Here is an 18,861-nt window from a genome sequence, read left to right as displayed (position 1 = left end):
ACACGTGGCATCATTAATGTGATTGTGTCAGATGTGTCATGTGTGCCACTAAGCACTTGAGTGTACTATACGAAACATTGTGGATAAAAGATGACCTGATGTGTAAAGACCTAAAAGCCCCTGAAATCTAAAGGCTTTCTTACACCGAAGAGGGTACTCCTTGTCTGGGGCAACAAATATGGAAAAATTAATTAAAAGACTAATGTGTTAATTAATAATTATTTAATTAAATATTTTAAAATTATAAATTTAATTAATTATCATATACTCGCAATGCATGATTTCTTGATAATTTTAAAATATTTATTTTTGATTAATAAAAATTATCAGAAAATATGAATAATTAAATTTTTTTTGAAAAGAATAATTATAGTTAAATATTTTAAAATTATAAATTTATGTCAAATAATAATTTATTTAAAAATAAAATTTATTTTATTGTGTCACATGAAGTTACAATTTATGATTTTTTTTTATAATTATGAATAATAATTATAAGTAAATATGGCATAATTTTTATTATTATTTATGATTTTGAATAAGAATTTTGATATATAAACTAATTAATAGCACACAAATTTACAGTAAAATAAATGATTGGTTTCCACAATTTCCTAACAAATTTTTGTTAGCAAAATTATATATAATTTAAAAGAAAATATGTTCAGCTTCATTTCTGTTTACGAACTATGGGAAATGATGTTTTTCCTTGAAATAATATTAATATTATTAACAAAAATAATATTTAAATATTTTTTAAAATATATTAAGAGGACACAAATTTTTTATTTTTTAAAATAATAAAAATATCATGTAATTTAAATAAATATCAAATTATTTCATACTTTTAATCAGCATTTTTATTAAATTGTTATATTTTTATTATTTAATTAATAATTTTTTGTAATATTCTAAAATATTCATTAAAAAATGTGAAATGATAAATTTAATTTACATAAAAAGTAACAAAATTAAATATAGAGTAATTAGTAACAAATTGAAAATATTATTTTATTTCCCAATATTAAAGGTGGAAATAAAATAAATTAATTAATTTTTTTATTAGATAAAATTACTAACAGCCACGTGCGGGCGACTCTCTAGTTCTTCCTAAATAAAGGGGAGTGCACGTGTGGACAAGCAACAAACTAACAAGTGCCACGTACGCACGCAAAACACTGTGCTTTACTTTTTTTTTTTTTTTAGTTACTGTGTCTGTCTATGCATTAATGCCTGAAAAATGTTAAAATAATTTAATTAGTATCATAACCTAATAAAAATTATTATATACAAAAAATCAATTCCCTTTATTTTAAAATATTTTTTGAATAATAATTATATTTATTTATATGATAATTTTCAATGACTTATCACTATTTAAAAAATCATATTATCAAAAATTATATAATATTTTAAAATATATAAAAATAATATTCACTCTTTAAAAAAAATAGTAAAACTTGTTTATAATATAAATAAGGGTATAATTGATATTACAACTTCCCAAATAGTAATCACGGAGTACAAAGTAACCGATTGTCGAATGGTCACTTGACTCGGATTTGAGTTGCACACGTTACTCGGACTCACATTATTCAAATCAAGAATATTTTCTGGATAAAATTTCAGACCTGAAGAGGAAGAGAATAGTGTCAATAAGCTCAAGTTCATAAAATTTATTTTTATATGAAATTAATTTTATATTAAATAAAAGAGAATAAATCTACTATGATTCCAGGATGGTCAACTAAAGGTCAAATGATGAAACCAATCAAACCACACTACGAAAGCTAAGGCATGATCTGGGCCCTAGATTAGGGAGTTTGCATGGGAACGGATAAGATTAAAAGTTCACATTATCCTCAAAATAAATATGTATATATATATTTTTTATTATATTAATTACCATGTTGTCCGAATGCTTAAGCAAGCAGGAGCCAACCAGGTGTATAAATTTTGTCGTGGAATTACCAACATTCAATTTTGGATGTAAGAATGAACAGTTGAATAGTGCCTAGATTCACTCATTGCATGTACTGTACGCGATGTAATGTTGTTTTCTAATAGCACTTTTGAAGACAGACAATTCAGCAGTGATGTTCAACTCTAATTTTGTCTTATATATGCCTTTTTTATTTTTTTTTTTTTTTTTTTATTTTATTGTTATAAAATTATATATATATATATGAATTTTTTAATTTAAATAATATCATTTTATAATTTTTAAAAAAAAATTAAATAATATTACCTATTTTTAAACAAACCAATAAATTTTTATTTTAAATACGTAAATAAAGTGTACATGAATGATTTGAGCGACAAAATTATTCAGTAATCTTTCAAACTAAAATTTTAATTTATAATTATTTTTAAATTATCATTAATATTTAAATATATAAAATTAGCCATTTAAATTTGGATTCATTCAGACTAATCAGATTTTTTATTTATCAGTTGCTTACTATACCCTATTAGTGGGTGGGTGAGTGGGTGGGGTATTTTTTGAAGAATCAAACCCCACTAACCATAGATGCATAAATGGGAGGAGGACACGACATATAGCTCTTGTTCCTAGGTTGCTAGGTATGGCCCCACTCAAAATTATCTAAATATATTAACAATTTCTGATATATAAAATATCATAAATAATTTTACTTTCTCAATTGCACAATTTGCTTACCTATATTAGATTGGGATGAATTTAGCCCTCATGCCTAATTAATTATAATTTCATTTACAAAGATATTTATTTTATAGTGAAAATAATTTTTTTTTAAAATTTTTATAATAATCATAAAAAATAACTTACTAAAATTATAATTTATAAAGGAAAATATTTATATAGACAGTTTTATTTAGAGATTTTGTTCATAAAATCTAAATATTTAATTAATTTTAACATTTACCCTTTCATTTAAAGAAAAGTTAACTATTAAAGAAAAGTTAACCAAGTATTGGAAACTTAGGTAAGGTTTCTTCCAAAATTAAAAATTAAAAAAAAAAACATTTACCGTCCCCTCGGCTTGGTCCTGGTTCCACTTTTTTTTTTTTTTTTTTTTTCGGCCTTTACGTTTCCTTCACCTATAAATCATACATATCCACCATCCCCACCAAAAGCTGATTTCTTGAGAAAGCAACGCGAGTTCAGAGAATCCCGCGGTGATTCAAATAAAGTGGCAGAGAAAAGGATCAGAGAAGGGTTAATTATTAACTATGAGGAACCCGTCTTCTTCATCTTCACCTATCCCCAGGAAGGCGACTACTACTGCTACTACACCATGCTGTAGCAAAGTGGGAATAAAGAGGGGGCCTTGGACTCCAGAAGAGGACGAGCTCTTGTCTAACTACGTCAAGAAGGAAGGCGCTGGACGGTGGCGTACGCTTCCCAAGAGGGCAGGGCTGCTTAGATGTGGAAAGAGTTGTCGCCTCCGGTGGATGAATTACCTCCGGCCTTCTGTTAAGAGAGGACGTATTGCTCCAGATGAGGAAGATCTCATTCTTAGGCTTCATAGATTGCTCGGTAACAGGTATATACATAAGCTTGGATCGTATGGATTAGGAGCCGGTTGAACTATTAATTTTGTTTGTTTATTTTTCTGACTGCAAGATCTGCAGCTGTTTTATTGTTTTGTTAACAAGTTACAGTATTTTATTCGTTTTCTTCTCCCTCCTTCGGTTGCTTTTTAGGGTTTTCCTTGTGCACTTCTCTCAAGACACCTTTGGGCGTCCATTATTTTAGAGATTTTCTCAGAATTTGAACGGTTAGAACTTTAGGGTTTGTGCCTTTTTCGATTCTTTCTTTTGGAGATGGGTTATCAGTTGTCACTTTTCTTTCTAATATCTTATCGAGTTTTTCGTTTTAAAGATCTTATAATTTTAGATTCTTAAACCTATTCAAATTATCTAAAGTTTCAAAATTAGCTTCTGTTCTAGCGTATCATTTTGGTTCTTCACTGTACTGCACGTCTGCACCTCTCTCTCTCCCTTTCTTTTCTGAGTAGGTAGATATGTGGGTAGGTAAAAGTTCACGATGATTCAAGAAGCTGATGAGATATATGCAATCAATCTTGCTTTTCAATGTCAACTTCTGTTTACTGGTTCCTAGATTTCAAAGTACCTTAGTCTTCGTTTTATCTTGTTTTCCTTTCGAGGTTTTTGATTTATGAATTACTAATAAAGATTAATGATCACTTAGAAATTTTTGGGTTAATTTTTAATTTTCGTTTCAGGTGGTCTTTGATAGCTGGGAGGATTCCAGGACGAACGGACAATGAGATTAAGAACTACTGGAATACCCATCTCAGCAAGAAGCTGATTAGCCAAGGGATTGATCCAAGGACCCACAAGCCATTGAACCCTAACCCTAATTCGTCCCAATTTCCGCAAGGTCAAAACCAAAATTCCGGGCCGACATCTGTTGATTTAGAAGAAACTGGCAGGACCTATCGAGTTATAGCTACCAAAGTGAGCCAAACTTTCAATATGACTAACCTGGATCATTATCAAAACCCAATGGTTGTGGCAGATGGTAACGATAACCGGCCGAATTGTGATGCTCTAGTTATGGGTTTACAAAGTGATCAAGGACAAAGCAATGCAGAATATAATTACATTGGAAATGGAAATGAGGATACTTTCTCTTCATTTCTGGATTCTTTGATCAATGAAAATGAAAATCTGTTCTTGCTTAATCAACAACAGCAACCTCAACAGCAGCAGCAGCATTTTAATATGGTTCCGCCTTCACTTCAACACATTGTTTCCTCTGCACAAACTTTCAATCATACCGCCATTTGGGAAGCTGACGTTGCATCTTCAATGGCTGCCTTAGGTGACGAAGATGCTGCTTTAACTTAGCCATGTCCAGCCTGCTGATGATCCTTTGCAAACAAAAGTGCAGTAACAAAATCAGATGGCCGGGTTTGACAACGAGCTATCATCTAATTTGTGTATTATTTGTGCACCTGTTCTCCTAGTTGTTGTGCTTCTACCGACTCCTGCATGTACACATATAAATGGCTGGTGTTAAGTTGATAGAACATGTATGTACGTAGCAGTAGTACCTTTAGATGGACTTTGTTTACTGCACGTGTTAAGTCCTTTTACACCTCATAGAAGACCTAAAGATATTGGTTTGCTATACAGATTACAATGTGACTTTACATTCTTCTCTCTCTGTTTCTCTCTCTCTCAACATGCATGCACACGTGCGATTGTTTAATGCAATAGTGATGCATTACCTAAATTTCCTCCTTATGTAGATAGTATATAAGATTCGCGAGGCAAATTCCACGTAAATGTGAAGATTGATTGCATTCAAGAAGTACACATGCAATTATATATTTAATATATGTTATTTAAGTGTTTTTTGTTTCTTTCACATTCATGTAAATAGCCCACAATGTGGGCAATCGCATAGTCTTTAGCTCTACATCTACTGATATAACTAATTTTTCAGTGTTTAGAGATCAAAGCTCTGTGCACATGCATGCGATTTATGTGCACAAGAGCAGTTGTATATGCTCGTAAGAGTAATTTCCTTGAATATTGTAAAGACGTTGTTTGTTTGGACAATTTGTTTTCTGATCGGAAATGATAGTTATATGTCTTGTTGACGTTGTTGGAGAATAGCACATAGTTGAGTGATTATTCTAATGTCTTGAACCATTAGCAGGTTGCTCTAGACTTCACAATTATATATGCACAAGACTCTTTTATTGCTCGTTTTAGTTATTTTATTATTATTATTACTACTATTTAATCTCATATAAATTGCTCATGCATTTAAAGTGTTGTTATTGCTCATGCATCAAATTAGAAGATCATGTTGAGATTAGCGCCTATTTTGTATAATGATTAAAACTGATTTTTGAATAAAAAAAACTTAATTTTATCTTTTTTTTTTATAATTTTTTTAGTAAATCATGTTGAATCTATTTTTAAATAATTAATTTTAGTCATCTTTGCACAATAATTTTTTTTTTTGTCTATTAACTCCCTATCTAATGACATATTTGCCCCAACTATTTTCGGAGTCGAGCTATTGTCAGACCCATATAAAAGGAAATTCTCTTAACGTAGTTTTTTCCATTCACAAAATTCAAACTCGAGACCTTATATAACATATTTAATAAGAAGGTACTTTTATCTTTCCTTTTTATATATTAAAAGTACCTTTTATATATATATATATATATATATATATATATATATATATATATATATATATATATAAGTAATTTTATCAATGGTAATACTTTCAAGAAATCACCTACTTAAAAGTTTAATTTTGAGGGTTTTAAAAATGATTTTATATATCCAACACACTTCTACATAATACGTATTAAGTGTGAATGTCTACTAGATCTTGAAGAGTAAATAAGCAGTCCCATTTTAATTTGTGTTAAAATATTTAATTAATAAATAAGGATAGTCAAGACTTTGACATTTTAATTTGAGAAATTGATATTATTTTAAAAAATACTCGAACTAAAAATTTAAAATTTTAGATAAAAGCCTCAAGAATAATTTTATATCTTCGATAATATTAAATAAATTCAATATATTGGACTTATGAGGATCAGGGTATAAGTTAGATCTAAATTTGTAAACTCAACTCAACTCAACAAGCAATTAAAATAAACGCTCGCAACGATAGCTTGTAATTTAAATAATATAAATTTTTTTTTAAAAAAAAATAAATTTATTATAAAATTTTGTTTCATATATATAAATTTACATGTTTTCGTGTTAAACTAAATTATTTGATGATGATGAACATCATATATGCATAATAATTAATAAACGCTGAAACTTAAGTTATTGAAGTGTGGAGTACTCTATATATATATATATATAGAGAGAGAGAGAGAGAGAGAGAGAGAGAGAGAGAGAGAGAGAGAGAGAGAGAGAGAGGAAACTATTGGAGATAAAATCAATAGAGAGTAAAATATGAAAGAAACAATATGCATGGAAGCAGCAAGCTCGCAAGAAAAAGCATACTATAAACACGACCACAAATATATATAGCTTCGGTACAACCACAAAAGGCAAACCAAACAGTACCCACCACCAAACCTTTGCACATGATATGCATATGCATTTCACCCACAGCACTTATTTTTTTGTTTGGAAAAATTATAATATCACACCAATAGGATTTTTTTTTAACAAATTTCACCTACATATACCTCTTAATTTTAATAATAATGATACTACAATCACCAAAATAATACCAAAAAACGATTAATGGATAATCAACTAATAAGTGTCCATGCCCAAAGTCGATTCGAGTAACCGCAAGGTACTCAGACAGAATACTTGAACATTCGAGTAAAGAGTTACTCGCCCAAGTATATTTAGGAATGCTCAGATCACATTAAAAGATAAGAATTCCAAAATAATTGCCATAAACTATTAGACAAAGTGGACTCTTATTCCCTCTCAATGACAAGCTCTTGATCATAACATGAATTTATACCAAAGCCTATATAAGAGCCATCGAGTATGCACGTTAATCTAATCAATCCTATTCATTCACAGTTCAATTCCTATTAATTATTGACTTAAGCATCAGAGTGATAGTTAACTAATAATTTGATACTCAAGTCTATCATTCTATATATACCCACATAATAAGAGAACAACATCAAATAAGATCCTAAAATTTGAATTCTCTTTCCTTCTTTTATAAGCTATAAAAGAAAAAATAGCATAGAATTAAAGACATAATTAATACCCATAATTGAATTTTCTATATTTTATTTATATTTTCTTGGATAAAAGCAAGAATTTTTTTATTTATTATAATAAGTCTTATAAAATTAAAGTTTTGATATCAATGAAAGTGGAAAATTATTATTATTATTATTATTACAACATATGTGTACTATTTGGCAAGGTTAGTTCCTGCAAAACTTCAAGCTAGAGTCTCAAACATTGATTTTCCTTCCCATCTTTAGACTCTCACTGAAATTTAGGTGACACCAAAAAACATTACCCTGCGTTTGCTTAATATATAATATCTATTTAATTACTGATCTTTGAGTATTGAGTTGGAATTCTATAAATCTTAATTAACTCTCTCTCTCTCTCTCTATATATATATATATAAAAGGGTATGTTTGGCTAGCCTTAAGATAAAAAGCTGAAATGGATGTTATCTCATTTCACTTTAACTTTGAATGATAAATTTATAACTTGTACATATTTAAATTAAATTTTACCCAAATTCAAATTATAAAAAATATATGGAAACATGATTAAAATTTTGAAATTAATTTATTAATTTTAATAAGAAAATTATAATCAAATAACAAGAGTAAATTTTCAGTTTCTATTTCTAAGACCAACAAATTATTGAATTGAAATGTAAGTTATAGGGCACTTTCAAAATGTGTGTTCATAATAGATTTTAAAAATGCTACTGAGTTTTTTTTTTTTTTAAAAAAAAAGAAATGCATAAGCAAAATATAAATGAAAAAAATATTCAATTTCACCTCTGTACTTATTGAGAATATTCAATTAGTTTATTTATTTTTTGTCCAAATTAACCATAAGTTTCAATTTAAGGTTTAATTTTTCTTGACTGATGCCGAAATAAAGAAGTTTAATTTCATAATTTTTAAGTTGAATTTATTGATTTCTTGACTTAGCCCAAAAAATAAAGAAATTTAAATTTTTTTTTATTTTTGATCTAAATTGAGTTTAAATTGTAAATTTTAAGTTACTTTCGATAAAAAATTGAAAATGAATTAAATTGAACATTTGAAATAAGTACAATTAAGCCAAACATTAAATATAAAGAACACCTAATCTTCTTGCAACAATAAGAAATTATAAATTAACATTTGGTTTTTGGTAAAAGAAAAAAATAAATAAGTAATCAAGTGAAGTGAAGTAATTAATAAGGAGGTTGTTGATCTTGCTTAAGAAATGAAGGGCAGATGAATGGTATGGAAAAGGAAGGTTGCTGCAAAAAATTGAGTAGGTGGAGCATGGCTCCCTATTTGACCTTTGGGTGACCCCATGATATTTGTGCATTGTTTTGGTATAACATTACAATATTAACCTTTCAATAGTTGCTTTCCACCCCGAAAGAGACATTTACCATGTACCAATTCCACAAGCATTTGTAATTCCCACCCAAAAACCCACTAACAATCAAAGTCTAATTTGATTCAATGGTTAAAATATATCATTCACATGTTCGAATTCTCACCTCTTCAATTCCTTCAAACAAAATCCCACTATAACATAAGTGACTCTCCTCCTCTCTCTCTCTCTCTCTCTCTCTCTCTCTCTCTTACTTTTCTGCATTGTAATAAGATTGGAGTAGTCAACTCCATCATGAAAGCAACAAAGAGAAATATATTTCTTGTAAGAAAGGTTAGAGGAATTTGACATTTGATCAATTAATCCAATAGCAAAGCAAACTTTATATAAGAGAAGAAATAAGAAGAAAAACTAAACAGTAGCAAGCTATGATATGAAGAAGAAGAAGAAGAAGAAGTAAATAGACATGTAATTAGAAGCAGAGAGGCAATGTATCGAGCATGTATAAGCATTAAAAAACATGAAGTGATCATGGAGAGTTACTAATGACAAAGTTACAATCAAGAAAAAAAGAAGAAAGAAAGAGAGAACCCAGTTTCCATGACCAAAAGCTTGATAAAGAAGAAGGAACCAATCATCAATGAAGCTGTACTGTAAACTAACCTGGGAATTGTGAAGCTCTCCAAGATTCTTGGTTAGTTTGTAGCAGTAGGAAATCAATATGCTAGCTTCTCTGTATCACATGCAGCTCCATCGAAAGCCGATTACTTGTGGATGGAGATAATGGAATCTTGACAACTTAATTAAGAGGAAATTGACAGAGAAATTTTTTATTTGCAGCAAGAAAATAAAACAGAAGAAGATACTTATTATGGTATACATACGTACGTATATATATATATTTATGTCACGTGCTCATCAGACGAGTGGCTGACCGAACATTCCAGTTGAGAAACTCGGCTCTTGGACCTACCCTTCTTTTTCACCTTTTTATTTCAATTGCCCATTAATTCTTTTTTTTTTTCCTCGTATATTATTAGGAAAAAAACAGCCATTAAGTTGGTTAAAGGTCAAGAACCAGTTGATGATATGAGAAAATGTCAGAAATTAATTTCTTCCTTCTGATGATTCTTTATGGGGACCATCGAATGGATATATCCATCGTTATCACCATGATAATATTTTGGTTGTTGCTCATTTTTATTAATTAATTTTTTGATACACCCATAGTTTCCTTTCTAATCCCTCATTTTAATTTGGGTACTACAATTTTAAAACTGATCTCATACTGAAAATTTCATTTCTTATAGTTTTATTCTTTTTTATGAATTGTTTTCTGTTTTTATATCATGTTATAATTAATATTTTAATTCTTATACTTTAGAAAATATATTAAAAACATTTTAAATTTTGATTTTGTCAATTTTTTTCAATTTAATTTTCTTTTAAATCATTTTAAAATAGATAAATAAAAAGATTGAAAACTTAAAATCTTCCCATTTAAAAAAAAAAAATCTATTAAACTACCTCTCAATGGCTTTTTATTGAATTTTATTATTTTAAACACTTTCACTTCTGAATTTTTATCATTGTTGTAACATTTTAATTCCTCTTTATCACATTTTAATCTTTAACTAATAATTAACTTTTAAAAAAATTACTATTTGATTTATATATTTTAATAAAATTAATTATTTAGTCTCAATATTTAAAATAATATGCTATTTAATTTTATATTTTACTAGTACTAAATTATTTAATTTTTTGTTAATTTTTCTATTAGTCAATGTCAATTAAATTATTATTTAATCTTTTTTTAGTGAAATCATTATTTAGTCCTTGTCATTTTTTTGGTGAAATCATTACTTAGTCTCTATATTTTAAAAAACACATTAGTTATTTCTTGTAAATTAATTCAATTAGCAATTTAATTCCATAATTATTTTTTTATCCTAAATTGCCCTAATTCTCTCCTCTTTATTTTTCTCCCACCTTCCCTTATTTGTCTCTCTCTATATGTTTTCTCCTATACATCCACACTCTTTTCCCCTCATTTTCTCTCTCTATTTCTTTTGATAAAAAAGATACAAATGCTTGAGTAAAAAAGTTAATCAATCTCTTTAGATATTTAATAATAAAGGAAAATTGTTTTATAATATAGGAAACACAAAAATGATTCCAATAAATTGAATGAATGTAAAATTTAGTTTTCTCGTAGTAAAATTTATATTTTTATTTAAGAATATTTTTTTCAAAATATTATATTTTTTTCAAAATATTATATTTTTTAAAATATGAGGACGAACTAATTAATTTTATTAAAATAGATAAATTAAATAATAGTTTGATTAGACTAACAAAAAATTTGATAAAAAAAAAAATTAAATAGCATAAAATAAGCAAAATGTAAAAGTTAAATAATGTATCTTTTAAAATACAAAGAATAAATAGTTAATTTCTTTTGTAACACTCCTAATTTTTAAATTTATTATTTTGAGGGTAAATATTAATATTTTATTTTATTTAAATTTTAGAAAATTATTTAAAATTTTTCTGATTTTAGAAATCGGGTTCGATTTTCTGAAAATATAAAACTTTGATGATTTTTAAAAATTAATTTAAAGACCACGTAGCAAAACTAAAAATATATTTGGACTCCACGAATTTTTCTGAGTTTTCTATAATTTTTTCTGAATTTTTGGGTCTCGTTTTCGGTCCCAAAGCAGAGTAAAAATTTAAAATTTTGTATCCTAAATCGGACAAACCAAATCGAACCAGACCGGATCGGATCGGCCGAATCACACCGACCTTCTTCTTCTTTTTCCTTTCTCCCCGCGCGTTCCCGTCCCTTTTTCTCTCTCTCCCATTTTCTCTCTCCTCCCCATGCTGGCCAGCCACCACCCAGCCCTCCTCCCATCGCCGGCGCACCACCTCAGCTCCTCTCCCTTGCCAGTCGCCGCCTGAAATGCCGAAAAAGGCACGCGAAAACCACCCAGTGAGCAGCGCGCCGTTTCGGCTTCCCAGCCAAAATCCGGTCGATCCAGGCACCGTTTGAGCCGGGTCTTGTGCCAAAACACATCTACACCTTGAAAGCTTTCCATAGACACTAAGAATACCAAAATCTATCGAGCGATTTGTCCAATTTTTGTCCGGAAAGTTTTAGCCCATTTTGATTTTTGGGCTATATTTCTCACAAATCGTGAACCCCATGAGAAAATCGAGAGTACCGGAGCGCTCTACTCGTCGAGAGCTTCGCGGAAATATAAATTTCAAAATTTCCTAACACCATTTTTCGGTGGGTCCTACAAAATTTTGTAGTATTTTTTCGAGCAATAAATGAGCTTATAAAATTTCGTAAAAATTATGTAATAACTCCCATGTTGTGGGCTTCGTGTAAATACCTTCAATTCACGAAAATTTAACAGTTGCCCAGGCCTATAAATTTCCGGCCAGACAGACAAGCTACCGAAAAAGTTTTGGAATTTGGTCAAGACTTTGACTACCCCACCGTTGTCAGATGTCCCGAGTGCGTCCCCGGGATCAGAATCGGCATAGGTAAACCCGAACCTGACATTTTCTTAATTATCTAGTGCTTGAATGGGATTAAAAATCCATAAAATATTCGTGGTAGCTTAAAAAATTATAATTCCTTTTGCATTAGTTTACTAATATTGCTAAGGACCGCGGGGCAAAGTTTTAGAATTTTTAGAGCTTATTTGGGTAGTTTTTTCAAAAGGATCAATTATAAGGACTAAACTGTAATTTTACATATTGTGATTGATGACTGTTTGGATGGGTCCAGGAGGGGCTGTGTGATGTGATTGAGTTATAGGTGTATGGTGTGTGAATATAGAAGTGCGTTTTAAGCCCTTTTGCAGGTTGGATAGGTCCTCGGTATAGGGGAGACTCTGCTAGATTTTCGGCACGACTTAAGACATCTTTGGTCTTTTCTCAGCTTGTATTGAGTAAAATATATTAAATAATTGTAATAAAATTATCAGGTGAGTCGGGACAGCCTTCCTCCTCCACCCAGCCCCCATTGTGACTACGGTTAAGTCTGTGAGTAAAATATTAATTTTAATTATAATTTCAATATTATTATATGTTCAAGTATGCTCATGCATCACTTATATGTATATCTCTATGTAGTTAAACGCTAGACACGTTTTATATTGCATTCTTAATTGATGAATTGCCATGGGTGTTGTTTGTGGTAATTTGGAGCAGTGTGCATGCATTGGCGTGTGTGTGGTATGGTATTGGATATGGACAAGATGGGTAGACACGGCTTGAGGGATACTAGCTGGGACCCGGTCCTTCGGGGTAGACACGGCTTGAGAGATTCGCTGGGACCCCGTATTTGGTTTATTAAGCAAAAGTCCGGCTTGAAATCTTTGCTGGCAGAGGTTGGATTAAGAGGGCTGTACAGGGGATCAGCTCCCGTATATGTATTGTTTGACGTCATCGGGTGTGTGAGTGCTTCAAATTGCCTTTTTACTGTTATGATGTGAAAATATTGACGATGTTGCATTTCACTTCACAGGGCGTATTAGCTTTAGATAGCTATAGAGATTATGGTTAAAATTGATATTTTACTCTCTGAGTCGAACGCTTACTCCTGTTCACATTTTTTTTCTAGCATACAGGAGATTTCTTATTGAGTTCTAACCTGCCTCTCTTACTCGCAGGTCGTCTATTAATGTCTGTAATATTTATATAATTCTATTAACTCCTAGAATTTTGCATGTGTTGTAAATATTTATTTGATTTGGGTGTGTAATATAATTACCATATTAGACCCGTAAACTTATTAAATGCATGTATGTTGGACTGGATGAAGGAGCCGAGCTCCTATTTATTTTTATGGCATCATGATTATATGGAGAGTGAGCTGAGCTCCCCAGATGATTATATATTGTGTTTACAGGTCGAATGAGTCAAAAACTCTCCGTTGTATGGTCCATTTTATGGCCGGACTCTGTCCGGTTGAACTCTTGAAATTGGGCCCAAATGGGCCTTAGAGTTAGGTTGAGGAATAGTTAGGCTTACTACGGGCCTCGGGGGTTTTATGCTGGCCCATAGGTTGGGTCGTGACATCTTTAAAATATAATTATCAAATAATAAATTTTCAAAGGAAAAAAAAGACAAGAATGAATTTAAAATTAAAAAAATTTTCATTTATTTTCTAAAACATATAAATTTAAATATTAATTATAAAATAATATATAAATAAAAAATAATTTTTTTCTCTCATTTAAATATTGACAATAAAGTATCCGAATGGCAAGACAATAAAGGATCCGAATTTTTGCTTTTTTTTTTTCATTAGGATTGATAAATTATTAAATGTATGGTTAGACACTAAACAAGAAATTGACATCAATTTGCCGTTAAATTGAAGTATAAAATTGGGTCTTTCGGGCACTCTTCCTGTAGAAGACCTGTCCCAGCTCCATAAATTTTAAATTTTAATTTATAAATTAATTTAAAATTAAATAAATAATTATTTAATAAAATAACTTTATAGTTATAAGGTATTTAAAAAATAAATTAATCAAAACAATTAAAAATAAAATATAATAAAATACTGTAATTATTATTTACTTAATTAAAAAATAATTTTAAAATAAAAAATAAACTATAAATAAATATATTCTACTCATAATTTCATATTTAAAGTAAAATTTTTAACTAATAAATTCCACTGAGTTGCCAAACCAAGCCACCTCAAAAATAAAAGACAAGACCCATAGAAATTTGTCTTTTTGCGTGGATTTTTCTATGCAAAGAGCTTGTGCTGCCTTCTGGAGAGAGGGCTCGAAACTCTCTCCATGGCCAACAGTTCCTTGCTCCTCTACTGCCTCGGTCACCGCCGATTTTCCCCTTCATTCAGGTCATTCTTCTTCATACCCACTTGCTTGGCTCTCTTTACTTCTCTCATTATTATCTTTTATATCTCTACTACCTCTATTCTCTTCTCCGGTCATCTTCACCCTTCTACTGTTCGCCTGAAACCTCATCTGTCATCTGGGTCCTCATCAAACACTCAAGAAAACATCCCACTTCCACTTCACAATGATTCTAAAACCCCACTTGTTCATTTTCCCAGAATTAGTCCCTTGGAGAAGAACGATGATGGTGGATATAAAAGTCAACGTTCTTCCAAACTTCAATTGGTCTTTAATGGTATGTCAAATTTGTAAGCACACATTTGTTTTTGGATAGTTTGTGGGTGGAATCTTTGTTTGCATTTCTATGACTGAATATTTCATTAAGCTTCAATTTTATGTAAATCTTTGTATGGCTTCTAAATTCACTTGCTCCAAATTCTAAATGAGCAAACACTTCAATTATCTAAAGATGAATGGGGATTTAGGTGGGGGTCTTCATTTGTAATCTGGACTGTTTTGCAAATTAAGAGCTTGTATCCTCGAGCCGTTATTGAAAAGACCGGCAAAAATTGGCAGGAGGGAGTTATTTGCAGGTCCAGTTTCTTCTCAATTGTGATTTTTAGGTTAAGTAGGAATCAACTATTCATTAAGAAATTTGAGCAGTTAAGTGTTCTTGAAAAAATTATTTCATAATGGTAAAGCGCTCGGTAACATTCCAAATAAGATTCCAAGTTAGAGCACTGAAAAAAAGTCTTAAGAGAAATGTAGCAGAATAATATTTTGGTAATCAGAAACCAAAGTGGGATTATCTTATAGTCTCTATATAGTTATAGGAGCCTAAATCTGATATACAGAAGACAATTTCCTCCCTTCTCTTATTTCCTTTGGGTGCATCATTATTAGCTTTGAGTTCTTTCATTATCAATGTTAAAGGCGTAGCCATGTTAGTCAACAATGTTGTTTTATGGTCCCAAAATCTATATAGGTACACACACACACACACACATACATTTCGCAGGAAAAAACCATTATTAACAATGATATACTAGAACAAAGGTTAAATCTTTGTGTTAATTCTCTCTGCAGTCATCTTGAAGTCTTCATATATATAATGTAGTCTGAGGGCTTAGGCCATCCAATTTGGAAAATGCTGGTCTAATACTGTTTGATCTTAGTGCATCACAATAAGTTTTGTCTGTCACACTAAGTAAAATTTGAGATTACACCGTGTTGTTTGTGTATTGCTCTCATGCCGCCCCTCCTCTCTCTCTCTCTCTCTCCAGTGCTTTCTGCAAAGTCAAGAACTCCTGTAATTAATATTTCCAATATAAAAACTTTCAAGTTTCAACTTTATTTTACATGTAAAATATATCAATGATGCATGTAGCAGTTGGACCTTCTGCCTGGAATGTATCCTAAACCTAGGTGAATTAGAAGTTTGAAATAATGTAGCACTTATCTAGAGAATGAAGTAGTTAAATTTGGTGTACTATTGCCTATTCTCTTAGTTGTGGACCTCTTTTATTAATTGAACCTTATGATTGGTTTGGAGCTTAAGCAACTTCTGATGTGTGGGTTACAGGGAGGCTAAAGAAAGCCCAGTCCATATACACAAACTTTTATTTCTTAACACCAGCATCTGGAAACTCTTGGTTTTTATGATTCAGGAATCTATGTGAATAACGAGGTGTTCCATGATAGAGATATCTTTCTGGAAGACTATAAACAAATGAATAGAAGCTTTAAGATATACGTTTATCCTCACAGGCGAGATGATCCATTTGCAAATGCACTGTTGCCAGTGGATTTTGAACCTGGGGGCAATTATGCCAGCGAAAGTTACTTTAAGAAAGTCCTCATGAAAAGCCACTTCATCACGAAGGATCCAACAAAGGCAGATCTTTTCTTTTTGCCTTTCTCCATTGCAAGGTTGCGGCATGACCCTAGAATTGGTGTAGGAGGTATCCAGGATTTCATCAGAGATTACATCTTTAATATAAGTCACAAGTATCCATATTGGAATCGGACTGGTGGAGCTGACCATTTTTATGTTGCTTGTCATTCCATTGGACGGTCAGCAATGAAGAAAGCAGAGGATGTGAAATTTAATGCCATTCAAGTTGTCTGCTCTTCAAGCTATTTCCTTTCTGGTCACATTGCTCACAAGGATGCATCTCTGCCACAAGTTTGGCCTAGGCAAGAAGATCCTCCTAACCTTACTTCATCAAAAAGGTGAAGATAAGAAAATTTATTTCGATTGCAATTTTTTTTTACTGTATGCCAATGAGCATATACTTTTAGCAGGAAACTTCTATCTATTTGATAACATGCACAGCGAATTGTCATTGCCACTGCATGAGTAATCTTGCATTGCTTTAATTTTACCTGGATGTATTCAAACGTACCTAACTTCAATCGAGTAATATATGTTGACAGGAAGAAGCTTGCATTCTTTGCTGGATCAATCAACTCACCTGTCCGTGAAAGGCTTCTTCAAGTTTGGAGAAATGACTCTGAGATTTCTGTCCATTTTGGCCGGCTCACAACACCTTATGCTGACAAGCTACTGGGGAGTAAGTTCTGCCTCCACGTCAAAGGCTTTGAAGTAAACACAGCTCGCATCGCGGATTCGCTATATTATGGATGCGTCCCAGTTATTATCGCCAACCATTATGACCTTCCATTTACGGACGTTCTAAATTGGAAGAGCTTTTCAGTTGTTGTTGCCACTTTAGACATTCCATTGCTTAAGAAAATCCTTAAAGCAATAAGCTCTGACAAATATCGGATGTTACAAAATAATGTGTTGAAGGTGCGAAAACATTTCCAATGGCACGTTCCCCCAGTTGATTATGATGCTTTCTACATGGTTATTTATGAATTGTGGCTCCGACGAAGTTCTGTGAGGGTGTCCTGACGTGCTTCTATGATTCCCAATCAATGACAATACATTTTTCTGTTCAGGATTTAATGGAATTCCAATGACCTTGATTATTTGTATATAGTTGTTGATTTTTCGAGACTAAGAGAGCTTGAAAGCTTAAATTGGATACAGTGATCTCATTTGTTTGTAGCACATTTATGCAAGAGCATTTTAAATAAAAGAAAATTTCAAAACCATACTGTGGGTGGTTGGTGGGAACGGAGAATTCTTATCTAAATCTGGTTCATCATAATTTAAAAATATGACTCATTGGTAAATTTCACAAATTATTAAAATTTAAAGAAATTTTTTTTAGCAAGCCATTAGAGTGGCAGCTCATTCATTGTCTACTTTATTATCCAAAAGATTAATGTTCAAATCTTGACAAGTTCAGTCTCCTTCAAAAATTTTCAAAATATATGAAAAAATAAATAATTAATTGATCACTTTATTTTGAAAATTACATTAATAAGTATTTATATTTAAAATTCGCTACAAATTTTTTTTCCATCTAAATCATCAATTTGCCCTTAAAATGGAATGAATATGACATACAAAGATAATCAATTATTTATGGCCTATTTGATATTAGCGAAAAAAATCGCTTTTTAAAAATATATTATTTAGAGTATAAAAAATAATTTAAAATTAAATTTAATAAATTTTAATAATAAAAATATTAAAATAATAAAATAAATTTTTTAAATTATTTTTTTAATAATATTTAAAATAATATATTATTTCTCTTAAAAAAAAAAAGTAATGTTGGTATAATACCAAAGCAGGCACTTAGTTACTAATCGATTAGATTTTAAATTTATGAATTATTTTATCTTTAATTCTAAATTAATTAATCTAAATTTTAAAAATTAAAAGAAATTTTATCCAACTAATTTTAGTATATTTTAGAAGGGCTGAAGGGCTGGGTGGTTGAAAGGTGAGGAGGAGGAGGAGGAGGAGGAGGAGGTGGTGATGGTGGTGGCGGTGGAAGAG

At 30.6% G+C, this 18,861-nt stretch overlaps 2 protein-coding genes and 1 long non-coding RNA gene across 5 annotated transcripts; 2 read left to right on the top strand and 1 right to left on the bottom strand.

The window, feature by feature from the left end:
• The first annotated feature begins 3,100 nt into the window (after positions 1–3,100).
• Positions 3,101–5,162, top strand: LOC110668915 (transcription repressor MYB5-like). Its single transcript, XM_021830314.2, has 2 exons — positions 3,101–3,527; positions 4,230–5,162. Exons 1-2 carry the CDS (start codon positions 3,214–3,216, stop codon positions 4,855–4,857), a joined length of 942 nt encoding a protein of 313 aa, XP_021686006.2. The 5' UTR covers positions 3,101–3,213; the 3' UTR covers positions 4,858–5,162.
• On the bottom strand, positions 4,517–9,902 carry LOC131179858 (uncharacterized). The gene is made up of 2 exons (XR_009148742.1): positions 9,718–9,902; positions 4,517–4,997 (listed from the first exon to the last, which is right to left on the bottom strand). It is a non-coding gene; the product is annotated as an uncharacterized LOC131179858 (long non-coding RNA).
• Positions 9,903–14,788: 4,886 nt separating this feature from the next.
• LOC110668937 (probable glycosyltransferase At5g03795) lies at positions 14,789–18,065 on the top strand. 3 transcript variants are annotated; one of them, XM_021830361.2, is made up of 4 exons: positions 14,789–14,947; positions 15,164–15,240; positions 16,613–17,177; positions 17,382–18,065. In XM_021830361.2, the coding sequence occupies exons 1-4, from the start codon at positions 14,886–14,888 to the stop codon at positions 17,860–17,862; spliced, it is 1,185 nt and encodes a 394-aa protein (XP_021686053.2). In that variant the 5' UTR covers positions 14,789–14,885; the 3' UTR covers positions 17,863–18,065. The 3 variants fall into 3 exon arrangements, with proteins under 3 accessions (XP_021686053.2, XP_021686052.2, XP_021686051.2); XM_021830360.2 differs by having other exon boundaries at positions 14,795–15,240; positions 16,613–16,906; positions 17,024–17,177; XM_021830359.2 differs by having other exon boundaries at positions 14,797–15,240.
• The last annotated feature ends 796 nt before the right edge of the window (positions 18,066–18,861 follow it).

The sequence above is a fragment of the Hevea brasiliensis genome, chromosome 5 (genome assembly GCF_030052815.1).
Source record: "Hevea brasiliensis isolate MT/VB/25A 57/8 chromosome 5, ASM3005281v1, whole genome shotgun sequence".
In the NCBI taxonomy this organism is placed as follows: Eukaryota; Viridiplantae; Streptophyta; class Magnoliopsida; order Malpighiales; family Euphorbiaceae; genus Hevea; species Hevea brasiliensis.
The sequence above is the reverse complement of the archived record's forward strand: the minus strand, read 5'-3'. Positions and strand labels throughout refer to the sequence as shown.

Excerpts from the sequence above, each read along its gene's own strand:
- LOC110668915 (XM_021830314.2), top strand. The coding sequence starts at position 3,214 with ATGAGGAACCCGTCTTCTTCATCTTCACCTATCCCCAGGAAGGCGACT. Across the intron at positions 3,528-4,229 it reads CATAGATTGCTCGGTAACAG|GTGGTCTTTGATAGCTGGGA; the intron begins GTATATACATAA and ends TTTTCGTTTCAG.
- LOC110668937 (XM_021830359.2), top strand. The coding sequence starts at position 14,886 with ATGGCCAACAGTTCCTTGCTCCTCTACTGCCTCGGTCACCGCCGATTT. Across the intron at positions 15,241-16,612 it reads ACTTCAATTGGTCTTTAATG|GAATCTATGTGAATAACGAG; the intron begins GTATGTCAAATT and ends TTTATGATTCAG. Across the intron at positions 17,178-17,381 it reads AACCTTACTTCATCAAAAAG|GAAGAAGCTTGCATTCTTTG; the intron begins GTGAAGATAAGA and ends ATATGTTGACAG.